Consider the following 14,941-nt stretch of genomic DNA (forward strand, 5'->3'; position numbering starts at 1 on the left):
CACAATTCATATTGCCCCTGCACAGCCCTGCTGTCACTTGACACAGTGCAGCTCTCCCCCAGCACACCTGTTAGATCAGAGTGAGTGATCAAGTGTATCCCCAGGGACTGCTAATTGCTGCTTTTGGCATGGCAAAGGGATTCCCTGCTCTGGTTTGGTTGGTTTTTAGTTGACATCAGGCAGCAGATGTATAGAAGGCATAAGCCTGGGGCTGTTAGAGATTCACGAGCTGGATGATTTTATATTGGCTGACCATGGTAATAGGAGTTAAAATATTGTATCTTTGTCTCTCTAGTGCCTAGACAGTTGCTATTATAAAAGAACCCAGATGTTTTATATTAATAAATAGTCATTTTAAGAGAAAATACTAACTTGGCCCTTTTGGGAGTGATCAAAAAAAAAAAAAAACAACAAAAAAACCCCAGAAAATTCTAAAATTCCTTTATAAGTTCATTGGAAAATGAAAATGTAATAGTTCAAATAATAAAAAGTGTACTTGAACTATTGAAAAATTCTTTTGTTAAAAAAACTTTAATAAGCTGCTTAATAACTATCACCACTTGAAAACCAGACACATGTTTAGCTCTGTCTGTAACAGACTCTATATTATTTAGATGGCAAGCTCATAAATTGCTTTTTCAGAACAAAAGAATGGAACATGAATAACAATGCATGAATTCCCTGACAGATAGAAGTTATATCTAAATAAAAAATATCCAGGAGTAATATTGCTGGTTTGTTTCTTTGCCAGTGTTATTCAGAGTTGATTTGTCTGAAAACAAATATTTAATGTAAAGTTTTAAAGGCAGTAGGGCTTGGCTTTGACCTGCTTTTGCTTGTGTTATATTAATAGTGCTGAAATATGGCAACGCTGTTTATTTATACAACATGGGGAGAAAAAAGTGTCATTTTTATCTGAATGCTTTAAAAATGTCAGTAAAACATACTTTTGTGCTGCAGGGAAAATGTCTTAACTAACACACTGTATTTTGATGGAAATGTCACTAGTTAGGAATCAAACCTCCCTTCAAAACTTCGGATACTGAATTAAATATACAACTAAAAGACGCTTGAGGACACTGTTTGTTTTGAAGTGCCTTGATTTTTATCTTGGGATCTCATTGCAGGGCTTAGGGAAAGGATTTTTCTTAAATGTAGGATGTGTGTTTAAAGACAAGAACCTTACATTTGTACTTTTGAAATATTTTGCCTCTTTACACATTTCATAACACAAATTGCTCACTTCTCAAATCTTGCCATGGGCTAGAAAGGTCTTTTGCTGCAATGCAACCCCAGTTCCTGATGTGGTGTTTGTTTAGTTCCATTTTGCTGCCATGTCTCGATGTTTCTTGTCTTTCTTTTCTTTTTTGGCTCCGTGCTTTCCACGCCCCGTTGGTGTGCACATGCATGGCAGTACCTGGTCACATAACCAGGACATTGTAGAGGACTCTGGGCTCCCAGTCATGCACAGATGATCTGCAAATTAACCACGGACTGGCAAGAGGAGGGCAGAGGTGCTTCCAGCACTGAGCCCTGGGCTGTGTCCCTCCCTAGCAGCAGGCAGCACTGCCACAGCACACTTGCAGGGACAAGCTACATCCTGAGATAACTTGTGTGTGCACAGGCAGGCTGGAGTGCTCTCAGAGTCCCTAATGCAATCATCTGGGTCCCCTATGAGTCAGAAAAATCCTCCTGCTTTCAGCAATGGCATTGACAGACTGATCCTGGTGCATCTTGTTGCACCATTATTATTATTCAAGATATTTCTGCCTCCAGCTGCCTGCTCAGCCCTTCCACACAAGGTCACTCTGGCTGCAGCAGGGTGACAGAAATGTGTCTTGCGGTTCCCAACTGGTACAAACCGTCTTCCTTCACCCACCACCATACCCAGAACACGACATTAAATTGTTTCTGCTGTCCCTGGTCTGTCATGGAAGGGAAAGCTGGAATCAGAAATGCCTTTAAATAGCTGTAATTATTTATTTTTGGGTGAATGAATCACAGCCCAGATCTACATGATCAGGATCTTTTGGTGGATGAGGACCATTTGGCTGTTTGTTTTTTACTGAGATTTTCAAGTGTTTGACATTGCAATTTTGTGTTCCCCTAATATAATTTTTCCATGAATTGTGTACACACATACATGCCCAATATATGCGTGCATGATTAAGCAAACTCAATTATGTGAAATTTGGTTCTTAAGAATTAAAACCACAATGTATTTGGATCTGAATTGGTCCTTAGAGGCTCCTTGAGTTTTGAACTGGGCTGTGATGCTGAGTGTTTTCTCTTTTTCTGTACTTTCTTTGAAACTTTTTAATTCAGACATTTAATCTTTGGTTTTTTTCCTGCCTAGTGGTTTTGTCTTGCCTTTTTTGGCTTTCTTTGATTATTCCTTTGTGTCCTAGTTTTTCCTTAGAAGTTAAAAATATATTACTTCTTTTAATTTTATTTTCTTGTTCCTTTTTTTCGGCGCTAGTTGTCACCAATTACAGATATCATAAAGCCGTGATGATTCCAAATATCATTAATAGAGTTCAAGGTGGAATTTAGCTGAGCTATGTGTCCAGATTTTTGGTAGTCAATTTGTGTCTGAAACAGAAGTTACCAGGGGTCCAAGTGGCTTCTGGAAAGTTACCTCTGTTATGATGGATGTCACCATGACTTAGAAGCCAGACCTTGGCTTCAGAGCATTGTGTGCTCATCTTGTTTTTTAATTAAATGTCAGGATCTCAGTTGTGAAGATCAAAATGATTCCTTCTTTCAAGTTCCGTCAGGAAGGAGATAGAGCGTTTGTTTTTGTTTTCTCTCTTGATGAGATAAGGTTCCCTTTTCATCTAAATGTTAGGACTTTTCATGCCTGACTTTGAAGACACGAATAAAAAGGAGTGGATGAAACTATTCAGACGCAAAGAGATTTTTGATCAGGCAGTTATTGAAATCATGGATGGGGGAATCGTTGCACTTGAGAATATTGTATACATGATCTGTTGAAGTGGAGTTTTTTTAAGAGTGGTGAAATTACATATGTCAGAGATGATATTATATTAACAGCTAAAACTTTAAGCAAGAACAGTGTTTAGAAACAGAATTTTAGCCCATAAAATTCACTAGTTTAATTATACTGAAATTTGTAAGCTATCCAGCAGCAAGTCTCTTAATGGGGATGGGGAAACACTGATTTATGCATTGTGTGTTGTGACCCCAATATCTCTAGTAAATTTAAAGGTCAGCGGGGAGGGTGTTGGAGAGCACAAAAGGGGACAGCAACTCTGCCACTTTCCTTTAAACCTAAGCATCTGTTGCTATGGAAACCCTGGTGCCTGGTGCTGGAGCAACAGGAATTGTCACACTCTGTCCCGAGGAGCCGTGCTGGGCTGGCTGGGCAGGACCCCGCTGGCAGCTCCGCGGTGCCGACCCGGGCAGTGCCCGGTGTCCCCAGCCCGAGCAGTGCCCGGTGTCCCCAGCCCGAGCAGTGCCCGGTGTCCCAGCCCGAGCAGTGCCCGGTGTCCCCAGACCGAGCAGTGCCCGGTGTCCCGACAGGAGCAGTGCCCGGTGTCCCCAGCCCGAGCAGTGCCCGGTGTCCCGAGAGGAGCAGTGCCCGGTGTCCCGACAGGAGCAGTGCCCGGTGTCCCCAGCCCGAGCAGTGCCCGGTGTCCCCGGCCCGAGCAGTGCCCGGTGTCCTGACAGGAGCAGTGCCCGGTGTCCCCAGACCGAGCAGTGCCCGGTGTCCCCAGCCCGAGCAGTGCCCGGTGTCCCCAGACCGAGCAGTGCCCGGTGTCCCGGCCCGAGCAGTGCCCGGTGTCCCCAGACCGAGCAGTGCCCGGTGTCCCGGCCCGAGCAGTGCCCGGTGTCCCGAGAGGAGCAGTGCCCGGTGTCCCCAGCCCGAGCAGTGCCCGGTGTCCCGAGAGGAGCAGTGCCCAGTGTCCCCAGCCCGAGCAGTGCCCGGTGTCCCCAGCCCGAGCAGTGCCCGGTGTCCCGACAGGAGCAGTGCCCGGTGTCCCCGGCCCGAGCAGTGCCCGGTGTCCCCACAGGAGCAGTGCCCGGTGTCCCCACAGGAGCAGTGCCCGGTGTCCCGACAGGAGCAGTGCCCGGTGTCCCCGGCCCGAGCAGTGCCCGGTGTCCCTGGCCCGAGCAGTGCCCGGTGTCCCTGGCCCGAGCAGTGCCCGGTGTCCCGGTCCGAGCGCGGAGCGGCGGCCGCAGTTCCCGGCGGCCCCGAGCAAAGGCCGTACCGGAGGTTCCCGGCGCGTCCCGGCCCCGGATCCGACCCCGACCCCGACCCGACCCCAGCCCAACCCCTGCCCCAGCCCCAGCCCCAGCCCCTGCCCTTGCCCCTGGCCAGCCCAGCCCAGCCCAGCCCAGCCCAGCCCCGGATCCATCCCCGGCGCCGGGATCGCAGTTGTTTTTCCCCAGCCGGAGCCACCGGGAGCAGCTTTGGGCGGATTTCCACTGAGGGGCGCTGAAGCACGTTTTAATGCAGCAAAACTGAATTAATACAAAAATAGTAAGAGACGCGATTTACCGGATTATTTTAAAAAGCGACGACAACGACCACCTCCAAAAAACCCGCAACCCCCCTCTTCTCCCTCCTCTCCCGGCCGTGGGGGAAAGGAAGACGGGCGGAGGGGACGGGGACGGGGCAGTGCCCGCTGGCCGGGCTGAGCCGTGCCCGCTGGGGCAGGGCAGGGCAGTGGGGAGGCTTCGCCTTCCCTCCCCTCGCCCCTTCCTCGGCCGAGCCACTCCGCGCACAGCGGCCGCCCGAAGCCCCTCCAGCTGCCGGTCCCGCCTCCCAGCCTCGCCTTCCCCCTCCCCACCTCTTTTTCTCTCTCTCGGCTGGCGATCAGGTGTCTGTTGTCTTTTTTTTTTTTTCTTTCTTTTTTTTTTCTTTTTTTTTTTTTTTTTTTCAGTTGTTTCCCCGGGAAAAAATAAAAAAAAAATAGGCAGGAAAAAGCCCCAGAAGGTACCGAAAAGGAGATGATCGTAGAAGGGCCCTCCTTCCCACGAAGAGCAACGTGCTTTGAATGAGGCTTCCCAGCCTCTTCCACTCCGTCTCACACACTCTGTCACTCTGCCTGTCGCTTGTGCACACTGTTGGTATGCGACCTCGGAGGCGACTGCTCCGCCACCTCTGCCTGGGGAGCCGCTGACAGCCAGCGATTGAGCCAGCCCCCCTTCCTTTTTTTTTTTTTTTTTTTTTTTTTCCCCTGCTTTTGCAAACACACACGCACACCCCCAAAGCACATTTAATGCTGATCCACTCAGGCGCCATTATCGGGGGTACGTCTTCGTGGAGTGTTTTGGTTCTTTTTTTTCCTCTTCTATTTTTTTTTCCCTTCCCAACACTGGATGGTGCAGCGTTCCCGGGGCCTGTGGTGTTACGGCTCGATTGCGTTTTATTATTTATTTATCTATCTTCTGTCTTCTTCCTCTCATCACTCCCCCGTTTCTGCTCTCTTGAATCCCCCGGCTTCTCTCCGGGTGCCGGTGCAGAGGACCGGGGAGCAGGATCCTCCTCGCTCTCCCTCCCACTGATGTGGGACTGATCCTCACCCGCGTGTAGCATGCTGTAGCTAAAAAAGAAGAGAGGAGGGGAAGAAAAAAAAGAAGCGGCTCTCTCTTTCCCTCCCTCTCGCTCGTTTCCCGCGGACTGACTTCATGGCTTCACTGTACCAGCGGTTCAGCGGGAAGATCAACACCTCCCGCTCGTTCCCCGTTCCCCCCGAAGCGAGTCACCTCCTGGGCGCCCAGAGCAGCGAGGAGGACGGCGCTGCCGGCAAGACCCCGCGTCCATTGCAACAGGAAGGCAGCCGGCCCCGCTTCCAGTACCAGTCGCGAAGTGACTGCGAGGAGGAGGATGTAAGCGCCGGTGTCGTTCGCGTGGGGTTGGGTTGGGTTTTGGGTGCCCCCCCCTCCCCGCCCCCTGTCCTGCGGGATGGCTGTGTGCCCCTCTAAGCTGGCAGCGGTTTCTTGCGGTTTATCCGCTCTTCCTGGCGGGTCTTTGCGCTCCTCTCCTTCCCCTGAAGTGCCGGGGATGGTACGGGACGGAGCCCGCTGGGAGTCGAGGGGAGCCAGGGCTCGCCCGCCCCCGCAGCTCTCCCCGCTGCCGAGCTCCTTCCGCTGCTCTCGCTCCCGTGGAGCGGGGCTGGGGGGCGCGGGGTCAGCACCTCAGCAAACGCCAAGTGCCAGCTCCGTCCGGCTGTCCCCAAGCTACGTGACAAAGCTCCCCATCTCCCTTTTATTTTTTTTTATATATATTTTTAATTTTTTATTTTATTTTTATTCCGTCTTTTACCCGTTAACACTCTCCCGGGGCAGAAGTCTTCACCTTGTCCCTCTCTCCTCGCTTTCCTGTCAGTCTCCCCCTAACCTGGCAGCAGGGAAACTTTTTAACCCCTGAGCAGCCGTTTCTGGGTGTCTCTGTCCCCCCTCCCCGCTGCCTCCGGGCGAGCCCCCGCGGGGAAGCCGCAAACTTCGGCCGCGCACCTTCCGCTCCGCGCTGCTTCGAGAGCAGCGACTTCAAAGGGTGCATCTGCATATCGCCTTAGTAACGAGTGACTAATCCAGGCCGCTGGCTGCCTGCTGTGTCCGATGGAGTTAAACTAGTCTGGGTCGATTGCCCCCGGTTCTTTCGGGGTGGCGAGGAGGGAGACGGGGGATTTGAAAAGCAGGAAGACTGAGGGAACAAGGGCCAGTGATAAACCAAAACATGTGGCTCCGCATCGCTGGCTGGTGTTAGGTTTTGCAGAGGGATTTGAGCGTGTTTTGCCTCTGTGGAAGCACACACAAGGGGAAGCAAATGGCTGCAGTTGGGAATACTGTTTGTGTCTGTTAAAAATACTTCTTGCCCGAGTGGGACGCGTTAGCTTTGCAGCAGGGTTTAGCTTTGGTTCTGGGAGCCTTCCCAAGCAAGGCACAGCTTCAAGCCACAACAGCGGGGTTGCTTCTCTCAGAGGAGAGAGTTGTGGATGCAGTCCTCGGATTATCTTTTAAATCCCTGTCCACTCTCCCGTCCCTTCGTAAAGACCATTAGTGGTCCACAGAGCAAGTGCACTTCAGTCAGCGATGGGGCCAATCGACCTAAACCTCTCCCCGAGGTGACTGAACGCTGACAGCCCCGGGGGACAGCAGTGACAGGGATCTGAATTGACTCTTGCCGGTGACCTGCTCACCAGCAGCGATCTTGGCACTGCTGCTCCTTGGCCCTGGCCAGCTGCAGGAGGACACCGGGCCCCTTTCCTGGGCACCCACCCGTGACTCTCTCCGGTGTGGCTGGGGACAGGGAGCCCTTCCCGGCGGTGTGCTGGGCTCTAGGTGTCGCTGCTAGCCAGCGGAGTGCCACCTCCAGGGCTGGGCTCAGGCACATTTTCCTCATTGTTTTAATTTCGCTTTCCTGGGTTTGGAGACAGCAGATGTCTGGAGCCGCTTCTCTGGTCACCAGAAGCGCTGAGTCCGGAAGCAGAGGAAAGCCTGCAGCTTAGCATGTGCGAGTGATTTCTGCTGACAGGCTCCAAAATAATATTAATGAAAATATCCTTTAACTTCTAAAAGGAAAGTTTTACTCGCTTTTCTTCCCACCCCTCCTCCCCACTTCCCGAGCTGTGTGGATGAAGAGTACTGCTGGGCACTGCTGTCTGTGCCTGCCTAGTGTCTTCTGCACTGAAAAGCAAAAAACTGTGGGATTTGGGGTGACTTCTAAACTCACGTGGACACTTAGTGTGAATTGTTTTTAAAGGGGGCAACCTGTCTGAGAAAGTCCCCTGGCCTGGGTCGGCAGTTCACAGGTGCTCCCTTCCAGCAGAGACTGGGAAACCTGCGCTGGTGGTGTCCGCCAGAGGGTCCTTCGGGTCGGGAGGATGAAGTCATAACAAGCCAGTGGAAATGGACTTTAAATCGTGTGTTCAGGGAGCGGGGGTCCGGCCCGAGGGGCCAGGCGCCGGCAGGAGGGGGCGGGACGGCTGGAGGTGTCCGCGGTGCTGAACCGGAGCGGAGCGGGACACGGGGAGCTGTCCGAGGTGCCGAACCCCTGTCCCGAGTCAGGGGGAGCTGTCCGAGGTGCCGAACCCCTGTCCCGGGTCAGGGGAGCTGTCCGAGGTGCCGAACCCCTGTCCCGGGTCAGGGGGACCCCTGTCCCGGGTCAGGGGAGCTGTCCGAGGTGCCGCACCCCTGTCCCGGGTCTGGGGAGCTGTCCGAGGTGCCGAACCCCTCCAGACCCAAGCAGAGGCAATGTTTGCTCTCCCAAACACTGCCAGGACCTGTGCCGAGGCGAGCTGACAGTGACCTCTCGCCCCTGTCTGTGGCGAGGTGAGCAGAGACAGAGTGGCAGCAGTCAGGCTCACTCAGGACAAGCACATGCAGGCCTGGGCATGAGACCCTCGAGGAAAGGGGAAAAGTGAGGCAGAGAGCTTGCAAAGACCATGGAAGGAATACAAGGAGAGTGGTCTGTTTGTGCAGGGTGCCAGCAGTACGTGCTATTGCTCAACACGGGCAAGGGCTTAAGGAGACAGCATTGGAAACTCTTTTCCTAAGACCAGACTTCTGTTTTCTGTTTTGCACAAGTGGGACGTTCATGTTGTCTTTCATCTTTTAACATCAATGTAGGAGGAAAACCCAGAACTTAAACATAAAAAACCAAAGGGTTTTCTCCCTTTCCACACTTGGAAATATCAAAACAAACCTGAGAATGAGACTGTTCTGTTCCTAACTTTGTCATGTGATTAATAATAGGGAGAGAACTGAGTGTATTTTATGGGTTACTGATGATGACTTTTCCTATTGAAATACGTGTGCTGCATTCAGTATTTTTGAAGCACCAGCACAGACCTCAATGCAGAACAAAACAGAGGGAAAGACAGGATCTTGCCTTTGAAGGTCACAGTATTGAAAGTAAGGATTCTGTCCACTAGAAATACTAATGGTGGAAAAATAATACTTGAAACCTATATGGAGTTAAAGAGGAGGCAGTAACTCCCTAATAAAATTCAAATCAAAATCAATAATGATTTTATATGGCAACTGCTGACTTACAGATATCGAGACACACTTGAGAACATTGTTTTAGTAACATAAAAATATAGCAAAGTAGAGATCACAGCATTCTTTAGAATTTTAAATAGTTTTTACTATGATTCAACTCATGGCAGGTGTATGAGAAAACATATATACAGTAAACCTAACTACTGAACAAAAGCTGGATAAAGTCCTGCAAATTTTTCATGTTAATTGTTCTTCTGATGAGACAATCATGTTATTTATGGGAGGGATAATAAGGAAACTAGGATCTGTATAAATGACCCCAGAAAAGCATTTCCTGGTTGGCTCTGTGGCATTGATGATATTAAAGTTATTGCAACAGCTCTAAATAAAATTCAGATGACATATTTACCTTGTTATAGGTATATACCTTGTTAGCTTTTCACTCCATTTATTTAGATGAGGAAACATCCGTGAGAACTTTTTGTTCAGTTCAGTGTGTTGGTATAGCAGGTTATGAACAATTTTTGTAAGCATAATTCTCTTTTTTAAATTGATGAGGTTCCCTTTTAAATGGTAATTTTGATTGGTTTACCTTTTACACTGATGAGATAAATGATTTGCATATTGTACAGTGGAAGGGATTTTCTCCTGCATGTTGACTTGAGAACTTTTTTCCCATAAAATAGAGCTTCTTCATCTTTTCCAGGCTTCTTTCTTGGCATCACAGTGATTAATGAGTTTAATTTTTGCAGGCAACTGCCAGGAGGTGCTGAGTAAGATGTATCATGCTGATTGTGTGTAATGCTGCTCCTTTTAATTACTGGGATGATAACAATGCATTAATCAGGTGCATAAAAAATTCAACGCTTTCCTGTAACGTGGAATATTGATCCATTCTATAAGGCACTGACTGTAAAACAATGATCACAGAAGTACTTTTTAAAGTTAATTTTGTATGATAAGTTATCTGTTAAAAATATTGAATCCTCCAGTGAAGCATCATAACATTTTTTATATAAAATGCCACATGCTGCATTCTTACAGGTTCATTACTTGGCCAAAACTCTTACTGGCTTTAATAGGAGACAAGCATATAAAAAAGCCAGTCCCAAAGTATAAAAGCTTTCATTCCTCTGAATATTCTTTCAAGAATTGAATTCTGAATATTTCTTTCTTCTCTGCATTTGCTTAAAACTACATTTGGCTATATATTATACTTCATTAGTTCTGCAATTGATTATTCAGACTTATTTAACTTTTGAGAAGTTTTTCATAGAAATAAAGATTGTTTTGAGATGCCTCAGTAAAACTGTTTTGTGCTTGGATAAATTAAGGATTTAGCAAATCAAATATCTTATGTTAGCAGAGTCTGAGAAAGTGAGAATCAAAGCCATCAGTGTAAAAAAAAAGTAATTTGGTACGTCAGACTTGCTGTTGCATGTAATTGAAAGTGTTAATTTTCAGTTCATTATTTGTCTAATGGGAAGAGATATTGCCTCCTAGAGATGTGTGTCAAGGACAGAACCCTCAGAAATGTTGAGGCTTGAGCTGCAGGCAAGACGCATTTCAAATGTGGGGTGTTTTTCTCCAAAAGAGATGAATGAGTTGTTAGCATACGGGGTTTTGTGGGACTGCAGAAACCAGCAAAAACTAATTTAAACTTTGTTGTAAGCTCTAACAAGTTGAATTGTAACCAGAAGTCTATCTATAGTTCTGTACTGCTGTGTGTATGGGCAATACCAACTGTTTAAGTCTGTAAGAATCTCCTGTTCTGCCTCTTCTTGGTGAGTTCTTGGATGCTGAACTCAGTTACCCTCCAGCCATTAAGATGCAGCAAGGGGGACTGGTTATTTCCATGGAAATAGTTAGGCCCCATTGTCATTCTGTAAAATCACCTTTTGAAACAAATAAAAATTGCAGCTTACTTCCTTCAAAAGGAATAGTTATAAACCTTATTAAAATCATGGGTTATATTTGCACAGAAGCTCTTTGTATACTTTGTGATGACTGAATACTGGACACTGATCTGCAGATGATACACTTTTTATATTTTGCTTTATGGCTATATCTATAATTAAACAAACTTATGGTATTTGCTGCCAGTTTAAAATCCGCCTCTGTTTCTGCAGTCTTCACTAACCATGGTGATGATGCACACACTAAAAAATCTTCCAGAGAAAATGTATTTTTAAGTATTCAGGAATAACCGTGTGAAGAGGCTGAATCATGTCTCTGGTAGTAGTGAGCTCTGCCATAGGTTGGGATACCTCACGTAGAGTACTCAGCTCATGTTGTTTCTCTTTCTGAGCTGGGAGCTCGAGTGCAGAAAGCAGAGACTGAGCCCAGGCTTGGAGCAGCTCAAGTTGGTTTCCAAGGGGCTTTTAAAGACATTGGAGGTGTGGAAAAGAAAATCTGTGAGTATGTGCTGTTTTCCACCCATTTGTATATTTTTGTTTCAGGAAAGGCCAGACTGAAGGCAGTCCTTAGGGTGTGTATCACAGCTTGGAAAATGCTCTTTGGGAGTCAGCAGATTCTGTCCCTTGAAATAAAAAGCTTTACATTACTTTGGGCTAATACATTTATGCTTGTGCTGGTGCAGCAGAATCTCCCGTTACAGTTCATTACGTGCACGTGGATTTCCCTGGTATTTTTGCCTGATGTGCAGGATGATTCCCAGCACGCTGCCGTGAGGAGCGAGTGTTTTCATCCCGTGACCAAGGGGTGGCAGCGTGTCGTGATCACACTGCTCCTATGCTTTTCCTTGCTTCTCCAGGAAAGCATCAAGCACACACTTGTTTACAACTCACACCTACACCTGGGGGCCCTTCAATTCCCTACTGCTTTCTCTAGGTCTGATGGAACTGGTGGCAGGTTTTTTCACCTTCAGGGAGAAATATTTGTTTTCAAAGCTCATAAGAAATGGTTCAACAATAGTTTTTAGTGGCCCCTTATTCAGACATGGAGGAAGGAGGGAAGAAACAAACCTCCCTTCTAAGGAAATGTTTTTTCTCCCAGAGGAAAGCAAAAGAAAAAGCCATTGTTTTCTCAAAAGCCTCTTTCGCTCATAGTGGGTTGTGATACAGTGCATCTTTTCAAAAGTACACCCCGATAATTTATGTTTGTAGTTTCAAGGTATTTCAAAAGATTTGTGGTCAAACACAAAAATACATACTGTAATATATTTCCTAGTTAGATGCACAAATACTTATTTTGGATCCGTTTTTTTTTTTTTTTACTGATGTATACACCTTTGAAAATATTGTGTATTCATTAAATTGTGGGTGTTTGGTACTGGTGAGATTCAGTGTGGGTGAGTTAACTGAGTTAAAGCACATTTTGAGTGTATGCATTCCTCTATAGGAATAGATCACTGTGCCATAATCTTTACTGCCAGTATATAACTATAAAAGAGAGTTGGAATGAGCATTGGGCTCATGGATGTTTTGCAGTGTTCTGCTCAGAGCAGTGCAGAAAGGAGCAGATGAAGAGCGTGGTGGTAGAATCCAGAAAAGTGTTCTGAAGGGGGAAATGGGCCGTGGTTTCTCTGTAGTGGAAAGAGAAATCCTTCACAACATTTCCACCTGTAGAGTGGTTGGGAACCTAAATTTTCCACATGCAACCAGAACTTTAATTAATTACTTTAATTATTTTTAAGTGCTTTAATTTAAAGATATTTCATAGTTTATTTTGTTAAAATAGCACTTGAAAATCTTCCCAAAGATTACAGCAAAGATTAATGCAGTTTTTAAGTTCCTCGGGGAACTTGCAATATGGAAGCAGGGGGAGAGGTAGAGAGGGGTCTGCTGCTCATTCACTCTGCAAACATTTAAGTTTACACAGAGGTACTGATATGTGTGAGGTCATTTGAAAAAGGCCAATTTTGTGACTCTGCTGAGGAAAACTGGGTATGTTTTTTAATTGTTTATCACTTACGAAGTGTAAATTATTTTACTCTAAACAAGATGCTTGTTATTAGAGCTCAGCTATCACATAGATTCATTCAGGAGCTGTAGTCTCTGTGCCTTTAAAACCTGCACTTATTATTATGTTTACTTTGCAAATGAGAAATTGGAGGTTGAGGTAGCATATGGACAGTTCCTCTCAGCTCTGTGGCAGCAATGGGCTGCTGTGGCTCAGCCTTGTGAGCTATTGCAACTTCTGCTTCTGGGCCCCAGGGGCTTTAAGACTAAAAATTGTTCCAGTTATCACCACAGATATTCTTACAGGTGTAAAACTAATTGTAAAGTCTGGCACATTTAAGTCTTTGCTGTATCTAGCACTAATTTCTGACAGTTTTCCTGTGACATTTCAAATATCTGATCCCTCTAGCTCTTCAAGGGTTTGGAGTTTGCTTTGAGCAAAAGGAGATTTAAAGCATCCAAAAGGAAGGACAGGAGTATCTTAATGCTTTCGTTATAATGTTTCAGGGAGGGGGTGGTTTGGGGCTTTTTATATTTCTTTTTTGTATTTGTCAATAGCATCTGTTCCAGCATTTCAAGCAGATTTCAGTCTAGGCAGACCTCAAAAGCAAATGCAAATTTCTCCCCAGGCTTTCTCTCTTGGATGTACAGAGCTTCATGAAATGGAAATGCAGCAGTGGGAAATGCCTGGTAACCTCAACTCCAGTTATACCACAGTCATTAATTTTAAAGTGTTTATGACAAAAGCATGTTCGTGTTCCTTATTTTCCATTAAAATAAGCTCAAACTCTCTATAAAAGAACGTAGCCATGGTATTATGGCCAGAGGAGAAATGAAACCCATGCAGATTACAGCAATTACAGATGTTGCTGCAGTCTCTAAGATCTGAAGACACGTGGTGAGCAGAACCTGCAGGAGGTTTACACAGGATCCCTGTGGCTGCTGCTTCCTCCTGCTCTGGCAGGGGCAGAGGGAGAAGTCCAGCAGCAGCAGGAGGCTTGTTGCTGCCTGTTGTCCCTTCTCAAGGGTATAAGCAATGGTTTGCAGAGCCCATTCTGTACAGTTTGTGTCTCTGAAGATGAATTCAAGTGTCCTGCAGTGCCTCTGGCTAAGGGGGACTAAAAAAGACTTTTATTTATAAGGCCAGCCTTTGGCAAAAGAAAAAGTATGACCTGCTAACAGTATCAAAACAGACACTTATGCTTGTACCAGGGTCATAGAAAAGGCAGCTGCTGCTGCTGGCTGGTGGGGTGGTACTGGCAGTGGCTCTGTGGTGGAGGGCTCTTCCCATTTGCTCCCAAGACTTCTGAATCCCCTATAAACCATAGAGGCAGCAAGCACAGCTCACCTCTGCCTCTCTCTCATCCCTCAGCCCTTCCTCATGGGAGAAGAATTCTGTGGTTTTTTGCACTGCTGGGAAGCCATGAGTCAGTTCTTCCTCCCTGTCTAACACAGGTGGCTGCTGGCAACCTTATCTCCCTGCCCTGGTGCCTATGGATGGATATCCCAGCAAAACCCAGTTGGCTCCACTCCAGCCACTTCCCAGCAATATTCCCTCTGGCACTGCATAGTTCAGCTCCTGCCTGTGTCCCTGCCCTCCTCTCAGGATGGGCAGGTGGGGTTATCTTGTGTTTCAGGGGAAAGTACAAGCAGACTTGCAGAGAGCAAAAGGGATGTTTGGATCTGCTTTAAATAGTGTTTGACCTCTTGCATAAGAGACTGATTGTCCCAAGATAAGTTTATTGCATACACAGATCTGAGATTTGCACAGATTGCTTGCGGGATTATGTTTCATGTGACTGTAGAATCCCATCTTTATTTGTTTGTAATTTATTGCTAAATCTTTCCTCATGTTTCTGTATAACCTGTATTAAATATGATTTGGTTTTGATTTTGCTTTTCCATTTCATCTAGGTGCTAGAAAAGAAAAGCAATATTTAAAACACCTAACTTCGATTACTTTGTTCTCAGGGAAGCTGTAGAAATCAACAACCATGTTGCCATAGACACATAAATGCTTTATAGTGAACCAAAGATTTCCACTTCTA

General features: G+C 46.6%; 1 protein-coding gene across 1 annotated transcript in view; it reads left to right on the forward strand.

The window, feature by feature from the left end:
* The first annotated feature begins 5,655 nt into the window (after window positions 1-5,655).
* The window catches only part of DPP6 (dipeptidyl peptidase like 6), a 404,285-nt gene continuing 394,999 nt past the window's right edge, over window positions 5,656-14,941 (forward strand). The window contains exon 1 of the mRNA XM_058833198.1: window positions 5,656-5,856. Coding sequence (XP_058689181.1) covers window positions 5,656-5,856 — 201 coding nt within the window. The remainder of the gene's footprint in view (window positions 5,857-14,941) is intronic.

Source organism: Poecile atricapillus, chromosome 2 (assembly GCF_030490865.1).
Source record: "Poecile atricapillus isolate bPoeAtr1 chromosome 2, bPoeAtr1.hap1, whole genome shotgun sequence".
NCBI lineage: Eukaryota > Metazoa > Chordata > Aves > Passeriformes > Paridae > Poecile > Poecile atricapillus.